This window comes from Peromyscus californicus, unplaced genomic scaffold (assembly GCF_007827085.1).
Source record: "Peromyscus californicus insignis strain IS unplaced genomic scaffold, ASM782708v3 Scaffold_18__1_contigs__length_77618521, whole genome shotgun sequence".
Lineage (NCBI taxonomy): Eukaryota > Metazoa > Chordata > Mammalia > Rodentia > Cricetidae > Peromyscus > Peromyscus californicus.
Genome location: NW_026294480.1, coordinates 75741765 through 75764310, shown reverse-complemented (window position 1 = coordinate 75764310; position 22546 = coordinate 75741765). Strand labels below are relative to the sequence as shown.

General features: G+C 41.9%; 1 protein-coding gene across 10 annotated transcripts in view; it reads left to right on the top strand.

The window, feature by feature from the left end:
- The first annotated feature begins 703 nt into the window (after positions 1-703).
- The window catches only part of Mctp1 (multiple C2 and transmembrane domain containing 1), a 588499-nt gene continuing 566656 nt past the window's right edge, over positions 704-22546 (top strand). For all 10 annotated transcript variants that reach the window (XM_052743710.1, XM_052743711.1, XM_052743708.1 and 7 more), the window contains exon 1: positions 704-1527. In XM_052743710.1, the coding sequence (XP_052599670.1) occupies positions 814-1527 (714 nt within the window). In that variant the 5' untranslated portion in view covers positions 704-813. The remainder of the gene's footprint in view (positions 1528-22546) is intronic.

Below are 22546 nucleotides of genomic sequence, written 5' to 3'. Positions count from 1 at the left end.
AACAAAGTCAAGACAGAAGACATCAAACTCTCCTCTTGAGCCCGGGATGCCCAACCCAGTGGAGGCAGCCTTTGGAGAGGTTTATTGCTCCCGCAGCTCCCTGGGGGACCCACATAGACTCCACTCCGGTACACTTCGTCTGATCGACTTCAGCGGGATTCGTCCTAAAGCAAGCTGTGTGTGCGACTGTAGATCCATACTGAGGTCCAGCTCGCTCCAGGCCCTACACAGCTCCACAGGATTCCTGCCTGCCCTCCCACCTAGGAGCCAGAGGATGGTCCTGGGCGGCTTAGCCTGGGCTGCTGGTCCCCGACGTCTACGCCAGGACGCGCCCTGTCGTGTGAGCCGCGTGCGCGCCCAGTTTGGAGGCAGCCGCCTCTGCCACTGACAGGTGCTGGCCTGAGGGCGCGGGTGTGGTCCCCTGTGCAGCTGGCAGCCTACGCCGGGTGCCCGCAGCTCCCCGAGCTCCTAGCCGGCGCGGAGGGGGATCTGGGGCGCGGCCTGGAGGCACTCAGTGGACTGGAGCGGCGGAGTTCCGTGCTCGAAACTTTGCAGACGCTGCGGCCGCTTGGTGACAGCGCCAGCCCAGCCGGGCAGGTGCCGCGAGCAGAGGCGACGACACTCCGCGGCGGGAGGGCCTCGGCCGCAGCCGCTTTGCTCCGAGCTGGCCTGAAGCCGCTGGGCACTCCTGGCTTGTGCTGCTGCGCCGGCCGCCGCCGCCGCCGCCGCCGCCTCCACGCTCGGGGAGGAGGCGCAGTCGGAGAGGGCGGAGGAGAGGCAGGAGGAGGTGACAGGAGGTGCCCCGGGTGGAGGATGGAGACCCGGGCAGCCGAGGCTGGCGAGCCCGAGCCCGCCGCGTCCCCCTCCTTCCAGGCCCGGCTCTGGAAGAACCTGCAGCTGGGTGTGGGCAAGGGCAAGGGCGGCGGGGGCGGGCGCACCGGGGGCCCCGAGCGCCGCACTGCGGCCACTCCGACCCCATCCCCGCCGCCCCCGAGGGCCACGCAGGACGCACTGGCCGGTGTGGCGAGCACCGGCAGCAGGTGGAGTGGCTTCAAGAAGCGGAAGCAAGTGCTCGACCGGGTGTTCTCCTCCTCGCAGCCCAACCTGTGCTGCTCCTCGCCGGAGCCCCTGGAGCCTGGAGGAGCAGCCAGAGCCGAGCAGGGGTCCACGCTGCGCCGCCGCTTACGCGAACATCTGCTGCCCGTGGCTAAGGGGCCGGCGACAGCCCTGGGGACAGCGGGAGTGACGCCTCCTGGCGGACGCTCCCCGGACTCAGCTCCTTCTTCTTCTGCCTCATCCTCTCTGTCCTCTTCTCCCCAACCGCCCCCGAGGGGAGACCGCGTCCGAGATGAAGGCGCACGGCGTGGGGGCTCGGGGGTGCACCTGTGCCACCAAAAGAGCTCCTCTCTTCCCGGGACCGCGTGCCTGGAGCAGTTGCTGGAACCGGCGTCACCTCCAGTAGAACCGACACGGGGTCCCGCGGAGTCCCAGGCTCTGACAAAGGGTGAAGAGCGAAGCTGCAGCCAGGTGAGTGCCAGGTGTGGCCACCGGGCAAGCGTGCGGGCCACCCCTCCAGTTTCAGGCTGCCCTTCCCTGGAGAAGATTGTGGGGTGTGCGCGCCTGTGGACCACTAGCTAGCTGAAACCGAGCAAAGGAAACATTTCGCTCCCGTTTAGTAGTGACAGAGTCTAGACTTGGACCCTGACTTGATTTTTGATAAGAATGACACCTGTCTCCAAAAGCAGTCTGAGTAGCTTAATGATCAGCTAAAGAAAAGTTACAAGGTAGCGTGGGTTTTTTTGGAGGTGTCCTGCAACATGCCCCACTAAGCATTTTCTTGACTAAAGAAAAAGCCAACAGACCCCCCAAACTTAGGAAAGGAAATTGTAACTGCGGGTGGCCTTGTGGAAGGGGCGCCATCTGAAGCAAATGGCTAGCAGTTGTAGGAATGTGGAAAGGTGAATTTAGGGCTTAGATTCGGATTTCTCACAGAAGTTTGCTAACTTCTTGGTAGCCTCTTCTCGAAACTTTCTGCTGCAGGTGGATCACTGTCCCACAGGGGACAGCAGGATCCGAGTTAGTCAAGTAGATATGTGCCTATGGTCTAAAGTTTAGCAGTCATCAGAAACACATGCTTCTAACACGTGCTACTTTACACATCATGTCGACTACTCAGACCAGAGTTTTTCACCTGTTTTAATAGAAATTTTAAGCCATCAGGTGACTTCATTTACTCCTATCATTTTTAAGAGGGATCTTTCCTTTTTATAAATGTCTATCAAATCGTGTTCATGGTGGATATTCAACTCTATGAGGGGCCTAAAATGATTGTTTTCTCTCAGTATGTCTTAGCTCATTAACCCTCATTACAATAATTTTGATCATATTAAATGAATGATATTACATTAAAACTTTAAGTAAATCAATAGCCAGCTAGAAAAAAATCCAACCATTTGCTGAAGTTTACTGTTTGATTATGTGGCAAGAAGAGCTAGAAAAACTGTGCATCTTATTTACTATTTTCTTAGTGTAGTTTCTGAAAAAAAGGGCAGAAATCAGTCTAATCCATTTTTTTTCTGTCTAGCAGATATTTGAGGTTCTAGAGAAAGTTTATTATATCAGATTATGTAGACACCATTGGCAGAGAAAGACCAAATAACTTTATTTTTTATTGTCTTGGAACAGAACCGAATAGATAGAACTCTTTTTTATTTCAAAAACAAAATGAAAGTATTTTTAAAGTGATTAAAAAATAAGTGTATGTATCAATCAGGGCTCTCTAGAGGAACAGAACTTATAAAAAGAATAAAGGAGATTGAATGGCTTATAGGCTGTGGTCTAGCTAGTCCAACAATGGCTGCCTATGAACGAAAAGTCCAAGAATCCAGTAGTTCAGTTCACGAGTCTGGAGGTCTCAGCTGGTCTTCAGCATATACCAGAATCCTGAAGTACACTCTAATGCCAGTGAAGGAATGGATTTTCTAGCAAGAGTGAGAGCAAGCAGGCAAAAAGAGAGCTTCCTTCTTCCATGTCCTTTACACAGGCTGCCAGCAGAAGGTGTGGTCCAGATTAAAGGTGGATCCTCTCACCTCCAAAGATCTTGATTAAACACCTGTCTTCCTGCTTGAAAGACCTGGATTAAAAGTAGTTCTCCCCACTTTAAAGGATTTAATTTTAAAAAGATCCCTTAATGGTGTACCCAGTCACTCAAGTTTTGGTTAATTCCAGATGTAGTCAAGTTGACAACCAAGAATCATGTACAAATACTATGAGTTAAAGGAAATGCTTTTGAGTTCCTATATAGTCCTAATGCACATTTATTTTAATGCTAAGAGATTGTTTTGATGTTTTATCTTTCCCTCTAACCTCATATGTCTTTTGTGTGGGAAAGATCTGAGGTGTTTTTGGAGACCATATTGAAATAATATTGTTGTGTGTGATTTCATCATATCATACGATTCCATACTCACTGCATTCTTGTAGAAGTTCTCGTTAATTTATGGATTAGAAGAGAATGTCCAAAGAAGTGACCAGTGTGTGGCTAGTGTGCAACACAGAGGTGTGTATTCAAGTCGGTTTTCACAATCTTCCCCATGATTCTCACCAGTTCTCTGGACTTCTAGACCTTAACTTCTGGCATGACTTGGATCCGTTTAATACGAGAGGCGTACAAGTTTGCACGTGTTGTAAAATGTGCCCCCATCACTACCACAGTTTCACAACAGGTCATTTCTATTCCTTTATGATGCATTGTTGCACACCTTAGTACATTTAGAAATCACATGTTAATCATGTTATATTTCTAAAGAAGATTTTCATTATAAGGAAGCAACATTTCAATGTAGACATCAGAGGAATGTTATAAAATTTGAAGTTTAAAAATCAATAGATGAATGTTGGCAGAACAAATAGTAAGCCCTAAGGGGATGGCCAGGAACAGGAATGTCCTCGCCTCTGCTGCTCCTGGGGCCTTGTTCTCGGAGCAGTGGAGAGCGTCTTCTGCAATGGCTTACAAGTATGTTTCCTAAACAGTCTGACTAATGAAGAAGAGACTAGTGAATAATCTTTAAAATACCTTTTTGTTCAACTAAAAGAATGAACCCACCTCCAAATAGGGAAGACAAGAAAGGAAATTGAAAGCTGGAACTGAATTCATGAAGATGCCCAGGGGCAGGCTTCAGTTTGTAGCATCATGCCTTTCCAAGTACATCTCAGGGGCTTTCCTTCCCTCTCAGCTTCTCATTCTAAGACACCTGGGCATCGGGAGCAGCTTATTGCACATGAAGCTTTATTTACTGGTCGCCAGCACAGAAGGGCACACACAGAAGATAAGACAGTGAAAGCATTTATTATCTCAATCTGATTACCATTGTACAAAAACTTAAAGGCAACAAACACACCACAATTCACTGTACAATTAGGAAAATTCTTGAAAATTTGTTTTATTTTTTGCTTGTTCCTGGCATCAACCATGTTCTTCAACACACTCCCCATTTCTCCACCCCCAGACCAGCATGAGGTCCCAACAACATATGTGCTTACATTCTGACACTAGGTAGAGATGTTAAGCAAAAGTTAGAAAGAAAATCGGTTTGACTGCTGAGGGAAAGATTTGGGAGTCACATGTACGCTGATTAAGCTTAACAAACTGCTGTCTCCCATGGAGCCTTCTCATTGTCTTTTCTTTAACCAAACCACTTTTGAAAAACACTAACAGACGTAACAGTGCGTCCTCCTGTATTATTTCAAATGTTCTGCTTTGGCAATAAGATGGAAAGAAAGAAAGAAAAACCATTTTTTCCTGCTGATTCTTGTTCAGGTTTTGGGCCATATTGTCATAGCAGATGCATTCCATTTTCTATGACACATTTGGGAAAGATGCTTTCTCAATTTGTGTGCCCATCAAAAATATGCCAATTTTATGTATTCTATCTTGATGAGTTACTAAAATTATATTTCACTAGAATCAGAAAGTCAGTATTTTCAGAAAATCTGAGGAATGAGTATGTTGCAATTTTTAGTATCTAAGTGAAAGCCTGTGGTGTTTATAAATGTTAAAGCTTTTATTGAGATTGGTTTCACAGGAAGAAAAAGGAGAGGGGAGGTGGGTAAACTACTTGGTGTGTGATAGGGAAGCTTTGACACAGGAGGAGGAGCTACTGTGTCTTTAGATGAAACTCCATGTAAGACAAAATGTAGGAGAATGTTTCAAGTCTATACATTAAGTGCATCTGGACTTTTTAATAGCTTATAATGAAGTGTTATTTGGGTTAATGTTTTGCCAGGTATTTTAGATATTGCTTCAAAGAACATAGCTTAATCTTGGGGAAGGCACAGATTTAAAACGATAATTCCTAATGTAAATGACCAACCCCACTAACAAATCTAATAATGTTAAAATCGATCTCCTAAAAGCATTTTTTTTTGTTAGCTAAATTTTATAAGAAAGTTAAGGTGGGATGTGGGCTTGGTTTCAGAAACTGTATTTTTCAAAGTCAAATCGAGAGAGGCCCAACTTGCAGTTCCCTGATGGTTTACAGTGTGGCTCATTCTTTAACTACAGGGACCAGAAGTTCATTCCAACAAGAAAAAAGGATGCCGTTAGAGGGAGACTTGAAGTGTAATGTTTCCCTCTAACCTCATGTGGCTAAACTGTGCATCTGGCAAATTGCTGGACCTGGAAACCTACAAAGGAAAGTAGATTAATATTTAGATGTGAGAGCTGCAGCTGTGGTTGACAGTAATATTGAGTAGTGGGAGGTTTGCGAGCACTGCAAATAAATGCCTGGTAGAAAACAAATGCATGGGGGCTTTGCCATTTGTCTCATTTAGTGCGACATGCAAACATTTTACTTGCCATGATGAAAAAACTAGTCAAGATAACTAAAGCAGTACTGATAATACCACAATTTCAGTAATAAAAAATTATGCATGACTTTTAGTAAGTGTGTAGTCATTATCACGGAAATGTACATGAGCACTTGCAGGAAGAAAACAGAATTAATATATTAATTTTAAAAATAAGATATATCCCTCCCTTTCATTTGGAAAGAATGAAAATAGTGGATTATTGGGCACATGAAAGTTCCCAATGTCTTTGCCACTCTAGGGGAACATGTAGTGTGGCTTCTTAACTCATAGTGGTGAGAGTTTTACAAACCCTAAATTAATGAACAGTAAATAGTGTGTCTATGTTCCAGTGTATTGAAATGCAGGCCACGACCCCGCCCGCCCGCCTCCTGGCTGGGTAACTGAACCTGAGGATCATGGAAATTTCAGCAACAGTAAAACATTTCTGAGCACATGGTGGCCGGAAATGAATTCAAAATGAAATACATTATGGTTCTGAGGTGTTCCTGGTAGCTATTGTCCATTTGGCATTGCAGGACGGCTCAGCCTTGCTTCTGAACATGCAGTTTAAGTACTTCGTGCTGAGCGTACTGTCCTGCCACCAGGCACCAGTTCAGAGCACCTGAAACACCTCAGTTCAGATTCCAGATTAGCTTTAGATAAGCAAAACCTATAGGTTTGAAATCATAAACATTTTGTTCTGGTTTTTTAGTTGGCTGCTCAGGCATATTTCCTTTTCTTGGTAAACCAAATATCCTTGAAAACCGAGGGTCATCACTTCAGTAATGGTTCAGGTTTTGTTTAATGTGAGTGAAATAGATTTTAACATCAAACTTACTTTATACAAGCTTATCTTCATAAAAATTAGAATAGACCATATGTGTAGATGTGTATTTGCATTTCTTTAAAGTTATCAAATAAAAATGAGGTCATCTTTTCTCATGCCATTTGTTTACTTTGCAAGCATTCTTAACTGTCTATTTTTTGTTTTTGCTGGTATCTTTGAAAATACTGTCTATTTTCCCGCCCCATTAGCTCCACGTGCTATTTTAATTTCCTCGCCGTCGCTGATCTGTCCTTCCCACTCGCACTGCTTTTTGTAAATCTAGGTGGGGAGTGATTACTCTCCTCCAATAAATTAAGTTTCTACTCAAAATTGTTTTTCTCTTTGAATATGTAGCAGTTTGTTTTCATTAGGACTTTTTTTGGAAAGTGTGTGTGTGTGTGTGTGTGTGTGTGTGTGTGTGTGTGTGTGTGTGTGTGTATGTGTGTGTGCGCACGCGCGTGCGTGCGTGCGTGTGTGTGTGTGCGCGCGCGTGCGCGTGTATGTGCACGAGTGCCTGCAGAGGTACCTGTGCCACAGCATGTGTGTGGAGGTCAGAGGACAATCTTAGGCTTCAGTCCTGTGTCCACCTTGTTTATGACAAGGTGCGCGGTCTGGTGTTGCACGTGCTCGCTTCCAGGGACACTCGGTCCCCACGTCACTAGCGGAGAGCTGGGATTGCAGGCAGAGATACTGCGTCTAGTTTTACATGGATTCTGGGGGTCCAGATGCAGGTTTTTGTGCTTGCATGAGAAATGCTTTTCCCACTGATCGACCTCCCCAAACCCTAAAAATTTTATTTTGAAAGACATCAGGTCATAATTTTCTTAAAGTTCCCAAAGATTTTTTTTTATTTTACTCTAAATGTAGGATGAAAAATTGTATTTCCAATATAATGAGATTAAAAAATCCTACACTTTCTTTTAAGGAGTACTTTTAAAAAATTGTGAAATAGTTCTTGAGATATTTTATACTCATTTTGTTTCCCTTTCCTATGGACTCTAGTACATGTGAAAAATTATAATAGGCAAGTGGTCCTTTGGGTGTTTTAAAGGTCATTGCATCTTCCTGCTGTCACTGGTTTTGTTCATTTATTTGCTCTTTATTAGGAGCAATCTGAATTTAGTTTGCTGACACCCATTACCTCACTAGCACCACTACAGGAAATTTGACAACCTTAATACAGTGGACCTATGATTGATGTTATACAATGGTCCAAGGGAATGGCTTCCTGAATGAAGGGATGAGTGGACAGCTATTCAGTGCTTAGGCCTTTGGAAGAGCATCAGAATGACTTTACTGTGTAGTGGAGTACGTGCCTCCCTGATGCCAAGTCCTTTTAAACATGGCAGATGTACTGCACATCCTCTACTTCTGATGGTGGCTCTGCTTTGCTGCAGCCTGGATGCTAATCCTGGTTCTTGTCTTTATTGGAGATGTAGGACAGAGTTCTCTTCTGAGTCACTGGCTCAGGGATACACTTCCTTGTGTCACTGACATGGAGTGCCTACTTATTCCTCGGAGTCTGGCCTATAGCACTGCTCTTCACGTCTGCACCCGACTCCTGCTGCCCAACCTTCAGGTGTGCTCTGAGTATTGAACTCTGCTCGGTCCTTCTGCTTTCTTTGATGTTATTCTTCCTCAGCCCTCTCCTGGGCTTGCTGTCTGCACATAACACCCTCCTCTTTTATCCCATACTCATCGTTGGAGAACTATCTCTTCCAACCCATGTCTTTCCCAACCACAACTTAGAGTAAAATCTCAAACTTGGCCAGGGGCCTGTCCTCATTCGCCTATCTGCCCCCTTTCTGGGAGACTCAGTGCCTGATATATGAAGCAGAGTTTGCAGAGTTGGCTCACTGACACTCACAGTGCCCCCTGTGTGTTGGTGAGCCTAATTACAGAACAGTAAAGCCTGCCTCCAGAAAGTCTGCAGCATTGAATGGTTAATGGCCTTTCCTTCCTTCATGTTTGCCTGCCGAATTCTGGAAATGCGGCCATTCAGAATGTGTTGTAAATATGCAACAATGTGCACAGTGAATCCTGAAAGGTTAGTGTAAAGAAAAAAATGTGAAATGTAGTATTACTAAGCTTTTTTTATTGATTGAATATTACAATGGGTTTTTGGTATTTAGGTTAAGTTAAATATAATATTAAAGTTAAGTTCACTTGCCCTTTTAAATATGTATTTCTGTGGGCAGCATTGATTTAGAGCAGGGATCTCAAAACTCTAAACTCTAATGTTCACAAGACTATAGAAACAAGGCTAGTGAGCAAAGAGCATCTGCTCAGGCCATGCTTCCCAGGGAGTCCATGCTTCCCAGGGAGTCGTCCATGCTTCCCAGGGAGTCCATGCTTCCCAGGGAGTCGTCCATGCTTCCCAGGGAGTCATCCATGCTTCCCAGGGAGTCCATGCTTCCCAGGGAGTCGTCCATGCTTCCCAGGGAGTCGTCCATGCTTCCCAGGGAGTCCATGCTTCCAGGAGGGACAGGATGTTTCTGGGCTTCAGCTGTCATTGCCACTCAGGACAGAAGGGACAGTTTCTACATTCCTTAGTAAGAATGAAAAGTTCAGGGTTTTGTTTCTAGATTCCTGAGGGTTTTTTTTTTTGGCTGTAAATATATTTTCAAAAGCATCACAGGCCGAATAAATTATATATCTGGTCTAAATTTACCTATCAGTTTCAACTCCTGGCTCAGAGCGCTCATAGCTCACTTCTCCCCTCCCCTGATCCCACACCAGTGTTGGAGACAAATGACCTGGAGCAGAGTAGGTTTCAATACATTTTGAAAATTAGTGCTCCAAGCTTACCAGGAGTTCTCTGGCATCCACTACCCAGGAGACCCAAGTTTTGGAATGAGAAGTCAGAATTCAGTGGGCTATGAAATTCAGTGTATGTGAAAAAGGGATATGGTCAGAATAGTCAAAAATTCATCCCATGCCAGGGGTAAAAGAAAATGGTAATGTAGGAACAAAAAATGGTGTTGGAAGACTGTGTCCTTGGAAAAGTGTTGTTTAATGGACATTGCTTGTTTGGGTTGATGAGGCAGAGCCTGTGGACAGGCAAGGGTTGAAAATAAAGGAGAAAGTGGGTATAACTAATGGGATAAGGAAGGTCCCTAGGGTTGTGGTTTGGTGTGGGTGTCACAGACTAGTAGGAGGTAACCTCACTTAGCCTCAGACAAGATGTATTCCTCTTCCATTGCAAGTGGACAGAGACAGTATGGATGCAGACAGATTTGGTGGCAGCAATTTGAAATAGTCTACCTGATGGTCCACGCTGCCTTGTGTTGCGGTATGATTGGAATTTGGACACAGGGAGATGATGGAAGTCTTCCTGTAGAGACACAGAGGTGCTCAGGTGTCTTATGTAGAACCAGCACTTGAGGTATAGGAAGAGGGGTGAAAACGAAGAGGATGTGAGGCCGAGCAGTGGGTTCTGCAGCACACAGGGAGTCCCAGAGGTGTGAACAGGGGGCAGGCGGGAGTTAGGATGAGCCTAAGAGGAGACAGGAGACCTGTGGAGGCTTTGGTAGCCTCAGTGAGGGCCTGGGGTTGTTTCCTGGTGGTGGAAGGATGGATAGATCCGACAGGGCAGAAAGGGCTGACATGCCAGCATGTTGCTCCTTTACTTACAATTTTATTTTTCTTTGTTCTCTTCAGAAATGCTTGTATTAAAAAGTCGGGTTTTTTTGTGGGGGGGAGGGAAGTTTTGAGTTTGTATTTACACAGAGTGGCTGAAGAAGGCCCCCGAGCACCAGCCTGCCATCCATTTACTAAAACAGCTCCTATCCTTTTTGTCTCCTGCTTTGTCTTCTGAGAGAGAACTGCGATGTAGCTAGTGTAAACTGGCCTGGAACTCGCTTCTGAGATTATAGGCATTTCTACCGTGCCTGACTTTCTAGATCCTAGATGTGTTTGACAGTTATTTTGGAGTCTTCAGGATGAAGTAATTACCATTCTCTCTAAATTTTTAGGTAACAAGAGTTCTAACCATCAATGGACAAAAGAAAGGAGAAAGCATATGTTGTCTACAAAATCAGGCAAAACAAGAAAATTCTATAAATATTCTAGCCACTTGAGGCACCTCATGGCAAAATTGGCAAAGTATTCAGAAAAGTAGTCATAGTGAGGAGTTTGTAATGTAAAGGTCCTCTTGAAAAACTTCATTCTTAATCAAGGCATGTGATTGAAGCATTCTAAAATATCATCTTAGGTAAAAGGAAAAGGGCCAATTTCTAAACTTACCAATAGGTTTTCTTTCAACACAGCAATATTATTTTTTTCTAGACCCTCAAGCCATTCTTGGCTCTTGTTCCTTTATGGAAATGTAAAATAGCTTTTGGTAAAAGAATAATTCAGCATTTTCATGGCTGACTCTGAATAGTATTTTCAGTGCACCAAATTAGAATTCTGACTGTTCTCCAAAATATCTTTTAGAATTGGAATAGATCTTGGAGACAAGTCCTGTGTCACCACAGAGCTCCTGCCAGCTCTCCTGTGGCCTCTGAATCAGCAAGGCTGAGAGCAGGCTTTATTCTTGTTCCATTTCCTAATTACAGCTATTTCTTATTTTAAAATTTAACTGGTACAGTGTGTAATAATAGTGCATATTTATGTGATACAGTGATACATTTGATGGATATACACAGTGGATAATGATCACAGAGAGGCTTCAGCAGATAAAGGTACCTGCTGCCAGGCCTGAGCACCTGAGTTCCATCCTCAAACCCACACCATGAAGGAAATTACTCATTCCTGCAAGTTGTCCTCTGACCTCTACATGCACGCCTTGGCATACATGTACCTACACACATGCACAAAACTAAATAAATGAATAAAACGTAAAAACACCCCAACAATGTGTAACAATCAAAGCAAAGCATCACTTTGAACACTGATCATAGCTTTGTGTTGGGAACACAACTACTCTAAAATGTTCAAGAAGTTATCCTGACTGTACTCAGTTGCTCTATCGAACTGTAGAACACTAGAATTCCTATAAAACTGTAATTTTGTACCCATTAGCCAATTTACCTCTATCCCCCTTGTCCCTCACACTACTTCCTTTTCTGTTTTGTTTAGTTTTTAGAGACAAGATTTCTTTGTGTAGTCTAGGCTGTCCTGGAACTAGCTTTGTAGACCAGGCTGGCCTCAAACTCAGCAATTTGCCTGCCTCTGCCTCCCAAGTGCTGGGATTTTGGACATGTGCCATCATCACCTGGTCCCTCTCACTTCTATAACTAAAATTCCACTCTCAGTTTCTAGGAGTTAACTATTTTTTAGCTTCAGCATATGAATGGGATCTTAAGCAGTTAACCTTTACTTGCTAGGTAAGCATGCATGTGTCATGCAGCAAATGCTGATTCCTTTGTTTCTGTGAATGAGCAGTACTCGATGGTGGGTGAGTCTCACATTCGATGGGTCTAGCTATGATATCAACTTTGCCTGATTCTGTCCCACTTCATGTATGTTCCAGGTTGGTGTTTTCCTCATTACCTTACTTCATTTATGAAAATCAGTTGAGTAATACTTAGGAGAATGGGCAGAGACAGGAAGGGACTAGACGTTGGCCGTTTCTCAAGCCCCATGTCCAGTGATTGGGCTTTGTAAGGGAGGTGAGGTTCTGTAAAGTCTTTTGTATTTATCTCTTCCTGTCTGACATGCACAGTCTATAAGGTTTTCCTCAGAAGTATTTGCAGGAATGAGGAAGAGCTTTGTGTGGTGCTTCCTGTGACAGATCCTGGGAATCCCGATGTCCCTCCAGGCCTACTCTCCTGAACTCTGCGGCAGGAAGAACTGAGCCGTTGCCACAGTGTCTCACTTTTTTCTTCCTTCCCCATCTTCCTGTAACTCGCCTGTCAGCTCTTTGACTTCTACTTTTTCACTTGAACACTAGGCAGGGGCAGCAAAGAAAGGGCAGTGAGTCCAGTTTTTGTTTTTCATGGTGAAGTTTCAATAGTTGGTTTCTGTGATGTCTGCAGTATTTTCTGTTGCTGTGGCAAACGCTTTGCATACACATGTGTACACGCACATACAGACAGTCATGCCTTTACCAGGTTGGGTTCCTGCACTACCCACTTTCCTCCACAGTGTCTTCACATACAGTGTCTAAGACAGCAAGGACATCAGTGTTCTAGAGCCGATCTTCCTCTTTAACTGCAAAGTGCTAAATTTCAAATGGGTTTTCCACTCTGAGTAGAACTATAATGACCAGTTCATTTAAAGAGAGGAGCAGCCGGGCGGTGGTGGCGCACGCCTTTAATCCCAGCACTCGGGAGGCAGAGTCAGGCGGATCTCTGTGAGTTCAAGGCCAGCCTGGACTACCAAGTGAGTTCCAGGAAAGGCGCAAAGCTACACAGAGAAACCCTGTCTCGAAAAACCAAAAAAAAAAAAACCAAAAAAAAAAAAAAAAAAGAGAGGAGCAAAAAAAGCATTTTCAGTTTGGTAGGGAGTGTTTTTTCAAAAGAACATGAGTGCTCTTGCTGACTGTAAACTGATGTGTAAGGAATGTCTTTTCTTCAGGGAGGTAATCATTCTCCTGTGAGGATGTATAGGTGTCGTGGAGGAGAGCTCATCCAGTTATTCCCCAATCCTTTCAAACCCAGATGCCACGGTAGCTAATATATCTCAACAGTGTTTTCAAGCTTGATGTGACTTTACCCTCACAAAATTATACTTACAGATAAAAAATAGGGATGTATTTTGGTGAGTCTCTCTATTAATACCTAATTAAAGGGAAGATAATGACGTTAGGATTATAAAATGCATTCTTATATTTATAGCAGGTTTGTCCTTTGAAACCTGAAAGTGAAGCCAGTGAAGTCCTGAGTTAGGGACGAATGGTCTGGGACAGCAGAACCTCAGGCTGTGGTGGCGACCACAGAGAGTTCTGTCTTCCGTTCATACTGCCATGCTAATGCTACTCAGGGGCTCAATTTGAAAGGTATTTCTTATACAGTTTTACTCTCTTATTTGTCCTCTTAGTTATGTCTGAAGTTAATTATGCCTGAGTGACATATTTATAACTGCATATTTTATATTTTAAAAATTAGTTTTTTCTTTTAAGGTCTATATGTCTAATATGAATTTCAATCAGAATGACAAGTATTGTTTGCATTTTACTAGAAGTTTTTACATGAACTAATTTTACACATGAACTTCTTGGTTAATGATCAATATGGGAGGGTCCAGTCCATTGTGGGCAGTGCATCCATGGGCCAACAGACCCGAGCAAACCGTGGAAAGGAAGCCACTGAATGCTCTTCCTTCACAGCCTCTGCTCTGGGTGCTGCCTGCAGTTCCTGCCTTGACGATCCTTGAGGATGAAGTAGCTGCTAAGCTCTGGAGCTTGGGCATCACTAGACATCTCACATCTGCCAAGGCCATGTCTTCAGGGACACCATGACCAGTGAGGCTGCATCACTGCACTAGAACCAGGTTCGGGACTGTGCCCCAATCTGTTGCTCGTGGTAGAGCCTGGCGTCCTTTAACAGCCGCTGAGTCAGTAGTTTCAAGTCTCACCACATTGTCTTGGAGACAGAGTTTAGAGAAGGGGCCGTTGTTTGTCGGAGAAAAGTATCCAGTAAATGGAGATGGGTTAATTTGTTTCTTTTCACTCTCAGTTCAGAGCTCACGGGTGAACTGTTGAGATCATTCTTGTGAGTTCAGATTCTGCTGTCAAATCTTTTGAGAATGGAGCTGTCATTAGTGGCAGTTTCCATCTCTGGACAGAAAACAATGTAGTTTTCTGAGCATTTCTCTCTTTTCTGAAGATTTGTAGTCACAGGAGGCAGTATGCAGGAGCTTTTAGCTTTGTTTCATATGAATCAGTGGACAGGAAATTCTCAAGGTAGCCTAGCTTCTCAGGGCAGAGTGTGGATTTTGTGCTCATGTGACCGGTGCTAAAAATCAGGAGTCTGGTTGTATTACAAGCCTTTTCCTACTCACTGAGTATTATCATGTAGCTACTTTCTTGATGTCTTAGAAGTGGAGAAACAATTTGGTCAAAATGTTCTATATTATGAACTAGCTCTAGATACAAATATGTTTTAGCTGGAATATCATCCAATCCAATTACATGGTTTCAGCAATTCATCTCTCCTTCTTTCATTAATATTTATGAAATGTCTACCCTGTGGTGGGTACAGCATCTTGGTAATACTTGCTAAATAGACAGGCTAGTTTCTGCTCTTGTAGAGCTTATGACATAGTAAAAGTATCTAACACATCTCAAAATACTTCAAAAATCATTATCAGTTGCAGCTGTGATGACATATTCAGAGGGCAAAAATTAATTGAATGTATTGAGAAAGGTGCTAGCATAACCTTGAGAGAAGAAGAAGGTTTTCCCAAACAAGGAATGTTTTGGAGAAGTGAGATTTTTTTAATGAAATGCCGAGTATGAATAGGAGTGTTGTGGGCTATTTGTATACTGTGTGAAGGTGTATTGCTGTTATTGGTATAATAAAAAGCTAGGTAGGAGTTACAGGTAGGATTTCCAGGAAGAGAAGGGAAGAAGATGAGGAATCTAGGCACCTGGGCACTTGGGAGATGCCAGGACACAGAAAGGAAACAGGAGGTGCAAAATGGAAGAGAGATAATGTCACATGATAGAATGTAGATTAATATAAATTGGTCAATTTAAGTTATAGGAGCAAGCCTAAGCTTTTATTATTAAGAATAAGTCATATGTCTCCATATTGTTTTTGTGTGAGCTGGCAGCCCAAAGAAAAATCCATCTACATATGGCATCAGATGGGAGGACTTGAATATCCAAACATAGGGCCTGAAAAAGCTAAGAAAAGTGTGGCTTCCTAGTCCTGCAGTCTAAGAAAAGTGTAGCTTCCTAGTCCTGCAGTCTCTCAGGCAGGCTGGTGCTGGGCATACAGAGGTGTGGCTTCCAGCTGCTGCTTGCAGGCTGGAGCTAGTTGTCAGAGCCATGCCCTAAGGTGAGTCATGCAGCAGCTGACTCATTTGGTCAGAGAATGCTGCAGGCACTTAATAAAGCCAGGTCCAGACACAGAAAACCTCTAAAAAGGCACAGTATTTTTAAAAATATGCTTAGATGCTGAAGAAAGACAAGAAAACAAGTATAGACAGTCATAGAAATAAATAGTTTAAAAATAATAAAGTCTTTAAAGAGAGAGTAAAGTAATATAAAAAGAATAAGACACACAAAGATGGGAAATACACAGGATGTCTGAATCCTGTATGATGCTTTGTTGACTTTGAAATTTTTAAATGCTAATGTACAAAAACACAATAGTTGCTGAGAGACATTGGATTACGGAAACTGTTAAATCAGACCAACCTCTATAGTTTAAGAATGTCTTAACTTCAAAATGGAAGTCAGAAAATATGTTGCATTGGGGAAGAGGTTATGCCTTTGTTTCCATGGGAAACAAAAAGTTTTGATTCTCCTCAAAATTAATGAAGATCAGATTTGATCAGGGAAGAACTGTGAGAATCTTGACATAAAAATAGAAACCAAGAAAAACTACAGGACAGGTGACATATATGCTGATCCTTCTACTATGGGAACAGCTCTGAAACTAGATGAGACGTGATAAATCTTGTTGGCTACAGAGTTCTCATGACTTATCATTACATGCCATCCTTTCATATAGCATGGATAGAGGTTTGGTTATACAGTCCAAACAAACTTATAAAGTTAACAGATGCCTTTTACCTGCTCAAACATAAAACAAAAAATCATCTTTAGCTGATTTGTGCTCACTATACATTCCATACTTGTATTAATGCAGATATATATATATATATATATATATATATATATATATATATATATATATATAAACCCTTTAGTAGTTTATGTGTTTTCAGAAAAAAAGGACCAAACACCAATAAAGACAAGTAGCCAAGGTAATCCATTTTCTCAGAATGCTTCTGTTGCAGCTTCCTCAAAATTCTACATCCAGAACAACTTAAAAGCTACTAGCTGAGATGATCCAGCCTCACAGACTATCCAGCCAAGTCTTCAGATAAGGTCTACACTTTCCCATCACACAGAGACTAAACAAAAAATAATACAGCCAGCTCTCCCAGGACTTGAAGATTATCTCAACTTTCCCATGGTCCCCCAAAGATGTTGTTGCCCCCAGACAACAGGAAGCAATTTTCATTCCCAAGGAGGGGGTGGTAGTTTTTGGTTGTTTGGTGGGTGATGAATGTTTGTCATCATTTAGAGGGTTGGTTGCGAATTGTTACTGGTAAGGGAGGAAACTAAGCAAGGGAGGTTAGATTCAGGATATCTTCCTGAAAAGAGAAAAAAGGGGGATATGGGAATGATAGGATAAAAGGGTAAATTATTGAATCTACTTTAAAGTAAAAAGCACTATCAATCTCAAATATTTTACATTGGCATGGATTTTAGTATATTGGTACAAATTTAAGGTTAGTTTTGTTAGAAAATACTTTATATATGTTTCTATTCTTTAAGATATTTTTACATATTGATACAAATTTAAGACTTATTTTTGTTATACTATATATGTGTGTATATATATATATACACATATATACATATATATGTTTCTACTTTTGTTTAAGGTATTGTACTCATGTAGCTCATTTAACAATGTGATGTAAATTTCTAGTCCTTGAAAGTTATTTTTACAAACTATTCAGGATAATTAAGAAATGTAGGTTAGTAGTTAGTCATCTAACAATCAAATTTGTTTGGTATGTTAGGTATGTTTTCAAGATCAAACAGAGAATATTTTAGGTGGACAGATGGTCTTCAAACACTTCAGAGACCTGTAGAATATGACTTTTAAGATGTTTTAATTGCCTAAGGCTTTTCATAACAGTAAGACACATGTGCTCCTGGCAGCACCAATTTACTTCAAAAAGGGATGGTGGTCATTGAAGAACCTCCATATGGAGTTTTCTTTTATTGTGGCAAAGTTGGCCACTGCACAAGAAACTGCCCTTGCCTCGACTGCTGACAGTATGCTGTCCAAATTGGACAAGCAGATCACAAAAGAAGGTGACTGCAGAACTTTGCCAAGACAAGACAGGACAGTCCTTGAAAATTCCTGCTTCAAAGAAAAGTCTGTCAGTTATTCTAGGCCTGCAAGCTAATGATGGATGCCCCAACATTGCAGAGGTGCCTGTCCAGACAGCTAGCTGTTTCCGTCATTTCTATAGTTTTAGAAATTGCTTGCTCTGTACTTCCTGTTTACTCAGGTAATATTATATCTGTCTCAGGTTTCTGATGGGATTTCAGAATAGATAGTTTTAGTTTTACAATTTTTCTTGTTACCAAATTCAGAAAAGAAGCTCAAAAAATAGATGTAAAGTGCATAACGTTGAGAGACATAGAAGCTTAAGTTGTTTATCTAAGAAAATATTTTTAGGTCTAAAAAGATATTTTTAGGATGGTAATATAAGTTATGACAGAAATTGGTTCAGGTATAAAACTTTGGACCCACTAAAATAGGATAGATAATCCAGTATTTTATCTGAATTTGCAAAATGCAAATGGACTGGACATTGTAAATGTAATTCTTACCTGGTAATTGTTATTATTGTATATAATTTTACTATATTTGAGTTAAAACCTTTCCTTTTTAATTAGACAAAGGGGAAAATTGGGATATTTATATACTGTGTGAAGGTGATTGCTGTGATTGGCATAATAAAATGCTGAATGGCCAATAGCTAAGCAAGAGATAGAGGCAAGATTTCTGGGTAGAGAAAGGAAGAAGAGGAAGAATCTAGGCTTACAGGAAATGCCAGGAGAAACAGAGAGGAATCAGGAGGTACAAGATGGAAGAGAGGTAATGCCATGTGATAGAATGTAGATTAATATAAATGGGTTAATGTTGTTGGTTGTTTTTACTCTTTGTTCTTTTGGGGGCTAGTCACTGAGCTCCCAAGTAAATCACATGGAGTCTTATTCTTACTTATAAATGCCCAGCCTTAGCTTGGCTTATTTCTAGCCAGCTTTTTTAAACTTAAATTATCCCATCTACCTTTCGCCTCTGGGTTTTTAATCTTTTCTCTATTTCTGTTTAACTTTCTTCACTTCCTACTCCATGGCTGGCTGTGTAGCTGTGTGCCTGGCCCCTGATGTCCTCCTCTCTTCCTTCTTCCACTCCTCTGTCTCCTCTCTTCCCAGATTTCTCCTCCTATTTATTCTCTCTGCCTGCCAGCCCCAACTATCCTTTCTCCTGCCTTGATATTTCCCATTCAGTTCTTTATTAGACCAACTGGGTGTTTTAGACAGGCAACGCAACAGATTCACAGAGTTAAACAAATGCAACATAAAAAGAATGTAACATATCTTTGCATCATTAAATGAATGATCCACAGGATAAACAAATATAACACATTTTTAAATAATATTCCATGACAGGCTAACTTGAGTATGAGCTAATTGGGAACAAGCCCAAGTTATAGGACAAGCTTTCATAATTAATAATAAGTCTCCATGTCATTTTTTGTGATCTGTCAGCCCAAAGAAAAATATGTCTACAAAGGAATTAGCCAGGTATAGGGGAGAGGAGAAATAAGTGATGTGTCAGAAGGTTCTGGAGGTCGAGGAACAGTGGTTACAGTAGAAGTTACTTAAGGATTGCCTGGGCAGCTAGAATTTGGTGAACATGTACTGTGTAGTGGGTAGCTGTTCCAGCTTTGACCTGGAAGTACTACCCCAGTAAGGTTTCTGGTAACTGCCATGCCTACCTATGACCTGCCCCTGGGGCAGGGCTGAGACAGGAGCCCTTAAGAGCTGAGATCCAGACGTGCCAGGCCTCTTGGATCCTTGTGATCCTGGATGCTGGATGGAAGACAGAGTCAGAGTTCTCCAGAGAACCCTGCTGGACTGCACCTCACCTTCCCCAGATCCTGTAACCAACCCCTTTACTGGCTGTAAGTTACCCCAAAATAAACCTCCTTTTTACCTACGTGGAGTTGCCTTGTGAAATCCTCACATTTTTATTGATGGACCTGGGATTGTTGTCAGAGACCAGGGCCTTTTCAGTGTGAGGAGATTTTAGATTTACACAAGTATTCAAGCACTGGGGAGCCCAGATGTTTGGCTGAGGTTAAGAAAGTTCATGACTCTAGTTTGAGGCCTGTGTCCTAGTCACTGCTCTGTGAAGAGCAATATTGTCTATGGAGAATTGTTTTGTAGAGAAGTGGGCTGGCTGCTTTTTCAACTAGAATCTGATATTTACAACTTGTGTAAAAGAAATAGAAATCTAAGTAGATGCAAACCTCTTTCATGAAAGCAGAGAAGACAATCTGATGTCCCATTACCGGTGCCTAGGGGACAGATTCTTTCAGACCACTTGGTTAGAGATGGAAATCAGATTTACCTCAGTGATACAAGAGTTAGAGCTATGAAAACATCTTTTTTAAATGAGCTTTCAGCTTTTCTCCTGATGTTGGCATAACAGGAAATGAAAATCTTTGGAAAGTGATTCTGTAAGGAGGTTTACGCTTTCAAATCACTGTTGTTTGGCATCTTTGGAGGTTCCTTATTTCATAATGTCATGTCTGGGCTCTTCCTTTTTATTTTTTTTATTGACTTTTTCTTATTTTTTATTTTAATTTTATTTATATATTATATTCTCTCTTTTTACCCTACGGGTCTTTTGTGTATATATTATAGCTCCCAGTTTAGTGTTTTTATGGGATTCCTGACTATATAAATAAGTTAGTCTCTGTTTCATGTGCTGTCTCTTGGGCTCTTTTCCTTCTGCTTATTGGTTTTGTCCAATTCTGATGTGTTAGTTTTATTTTATCTTATTATGTTTTATTTTATTATCATCCCATATAAGCCTGTTTGTTTTCTAATGAGAGACAGAAAGGGATTGGATCTGGATGGAAGAGGAGATGGAAAGGAATAGGAAGGAGTAGAGGGAGGGTAAACTTATTAAGATGTATGAGGAAAAAAAAATCTATTTTCATTAAAAGGAAAAACCAATATTATCAATGTAATTTTGGAGAGATTGGGTAGGATACTCATAGTTCAGCTCTAATGCATGGTAAAGGACATGGGGACTGTATAATCTTTCTGTCTTTTCAGACATAAGGTCTAGCTTTTATATTTTCATGTATGGCTGATATTCTCATTTATAAAGTTGATTTGCAGGAATTCTACCAACTAAAAAAGGAAACCATGAAGTATATAAGAGCTTACTATCACATTTATTCAATGGTGCTACAACATAGGAGGGAGGGGACACAAAAATTTCTCAAAGAGACTACAGTTTGCAAAACAACCAAATTGTAAGTGGCACCATGAGCCAGCCTGCCTGGCACTTTACAAATGCTCAGGGAGTGCATTCCAGCAGGTCCTGTAAGTGTGACTGCTCAGAAACTGTAGCATCTGTGCCCAGCCTGCCAATCTGTGCTATGTCCTTCTCAGCCAACCACTATGATGACCAATAATCAGGCAACACAGGCTTCCTATCACCCAGGCACAACTGCCATCTGGAGTAGGAAGTAGCATCTAGTAGACAATCCCAATGGCAGTAGCCATGTCCAAGTTAATAGGATGTTAATAATCTATCTATTTTTATCTCATAGTGGGAGAATGGGGTGTGGTTTATTTATGTTTGTGTGGTTGGCTTGGTTCTTTACCATTTTACTAGACTCATAGTCAAGTAAGCACTCTATTTTTCAAACAGGGAAGGGATATAGTAGTAATTCTCCTTGTTTGATTGCATAGACTCTTTATAAATTAATGGATGTTGTGATATAGTCCCCATAAGAAAATCAAAATATACACAAAATAAAAATTGTGTATCATTGTTTCATTGAAGGAAGATCATGACGTTTAACCCATAGAGTCCAGAATCCTCAGTGTTGAAAGGGAATCAGTAGTAATTCTCATGAAATTAAGATAGCTTCATTACTTAGCAGTAGGAGTGGGAGTATCTCTGACTCTTTTACCTACTCTTGGGACCCTTTTCCTCCTATTGGGTTTCCTCATCCAGCCTTGATATGAGGGTTTGTGCCTAGTCTTATTACATCCTGTTTATGCTGTGTTCAGTTGATATCATTGGGAGACCTGCTCTTTTCTGAAGGGAAATGGAGGAGAAGTAGATCTGAGGGGAGTGGGGAGAGACTGAGAGAAGTGGAGGGAGAATGAGGGATGTATTATATGAGAGAAGAATAAAGAAAAAATAACACCATTAACATTACAAGACTTAAACGTAGCCCACCTGGTGGCTCAGGCCTACAATCCCAGTTTCTCCAGAGGCTAAGGTAGGAGGATCCTGAATTCAAGACATCTCTGGGCAATTTACCAAAACCCTATCTCATAAAAGGGGGAGGGGCTTGAACTACTCCTTGGTGGTAGAGCATTTGCCTAGCAGGTGTGAAGCCTTAAGTTCAATCACCTGCACCTCAAAATAAAGTAACTAATTCAAGCAATAGTCATCTCCCCACCCACTCTCAATGGGTTGGCCCTTACAAGGATATATAGATGGTTTTCTGAACAAGAGGTACCCATGAGTCAGAAGGCATCTGTGGAGATTAGTGCTCACAAGGATGTGTAGATGGGTCTCTGAAGAAGAGGTGTGATGTGCCCATGAATCAGAAGGCATTCATGGACTATGCTATTTATGAAAGAGACCAAGATACAGGGGAGCCCTAATTTGACCACAATTGGCATTTCTTTTTTTTAATTTGGAATTTTGTTTTCTAGGTTGTGGTGATATTGTGTTCCCCCAAATATTGTGTACCCTAATAAACTTATCTGGGGTCACAGAACAGAACAGCCACTAGATATAGAGGCCAGAAAATGGTGGCACATACACCTTTAATCCTATCACTTGGGAGGCAGAGATCCATCCAGATCTCTGTGAGTTCAAGGCCACACTGGAAACAGCCAGG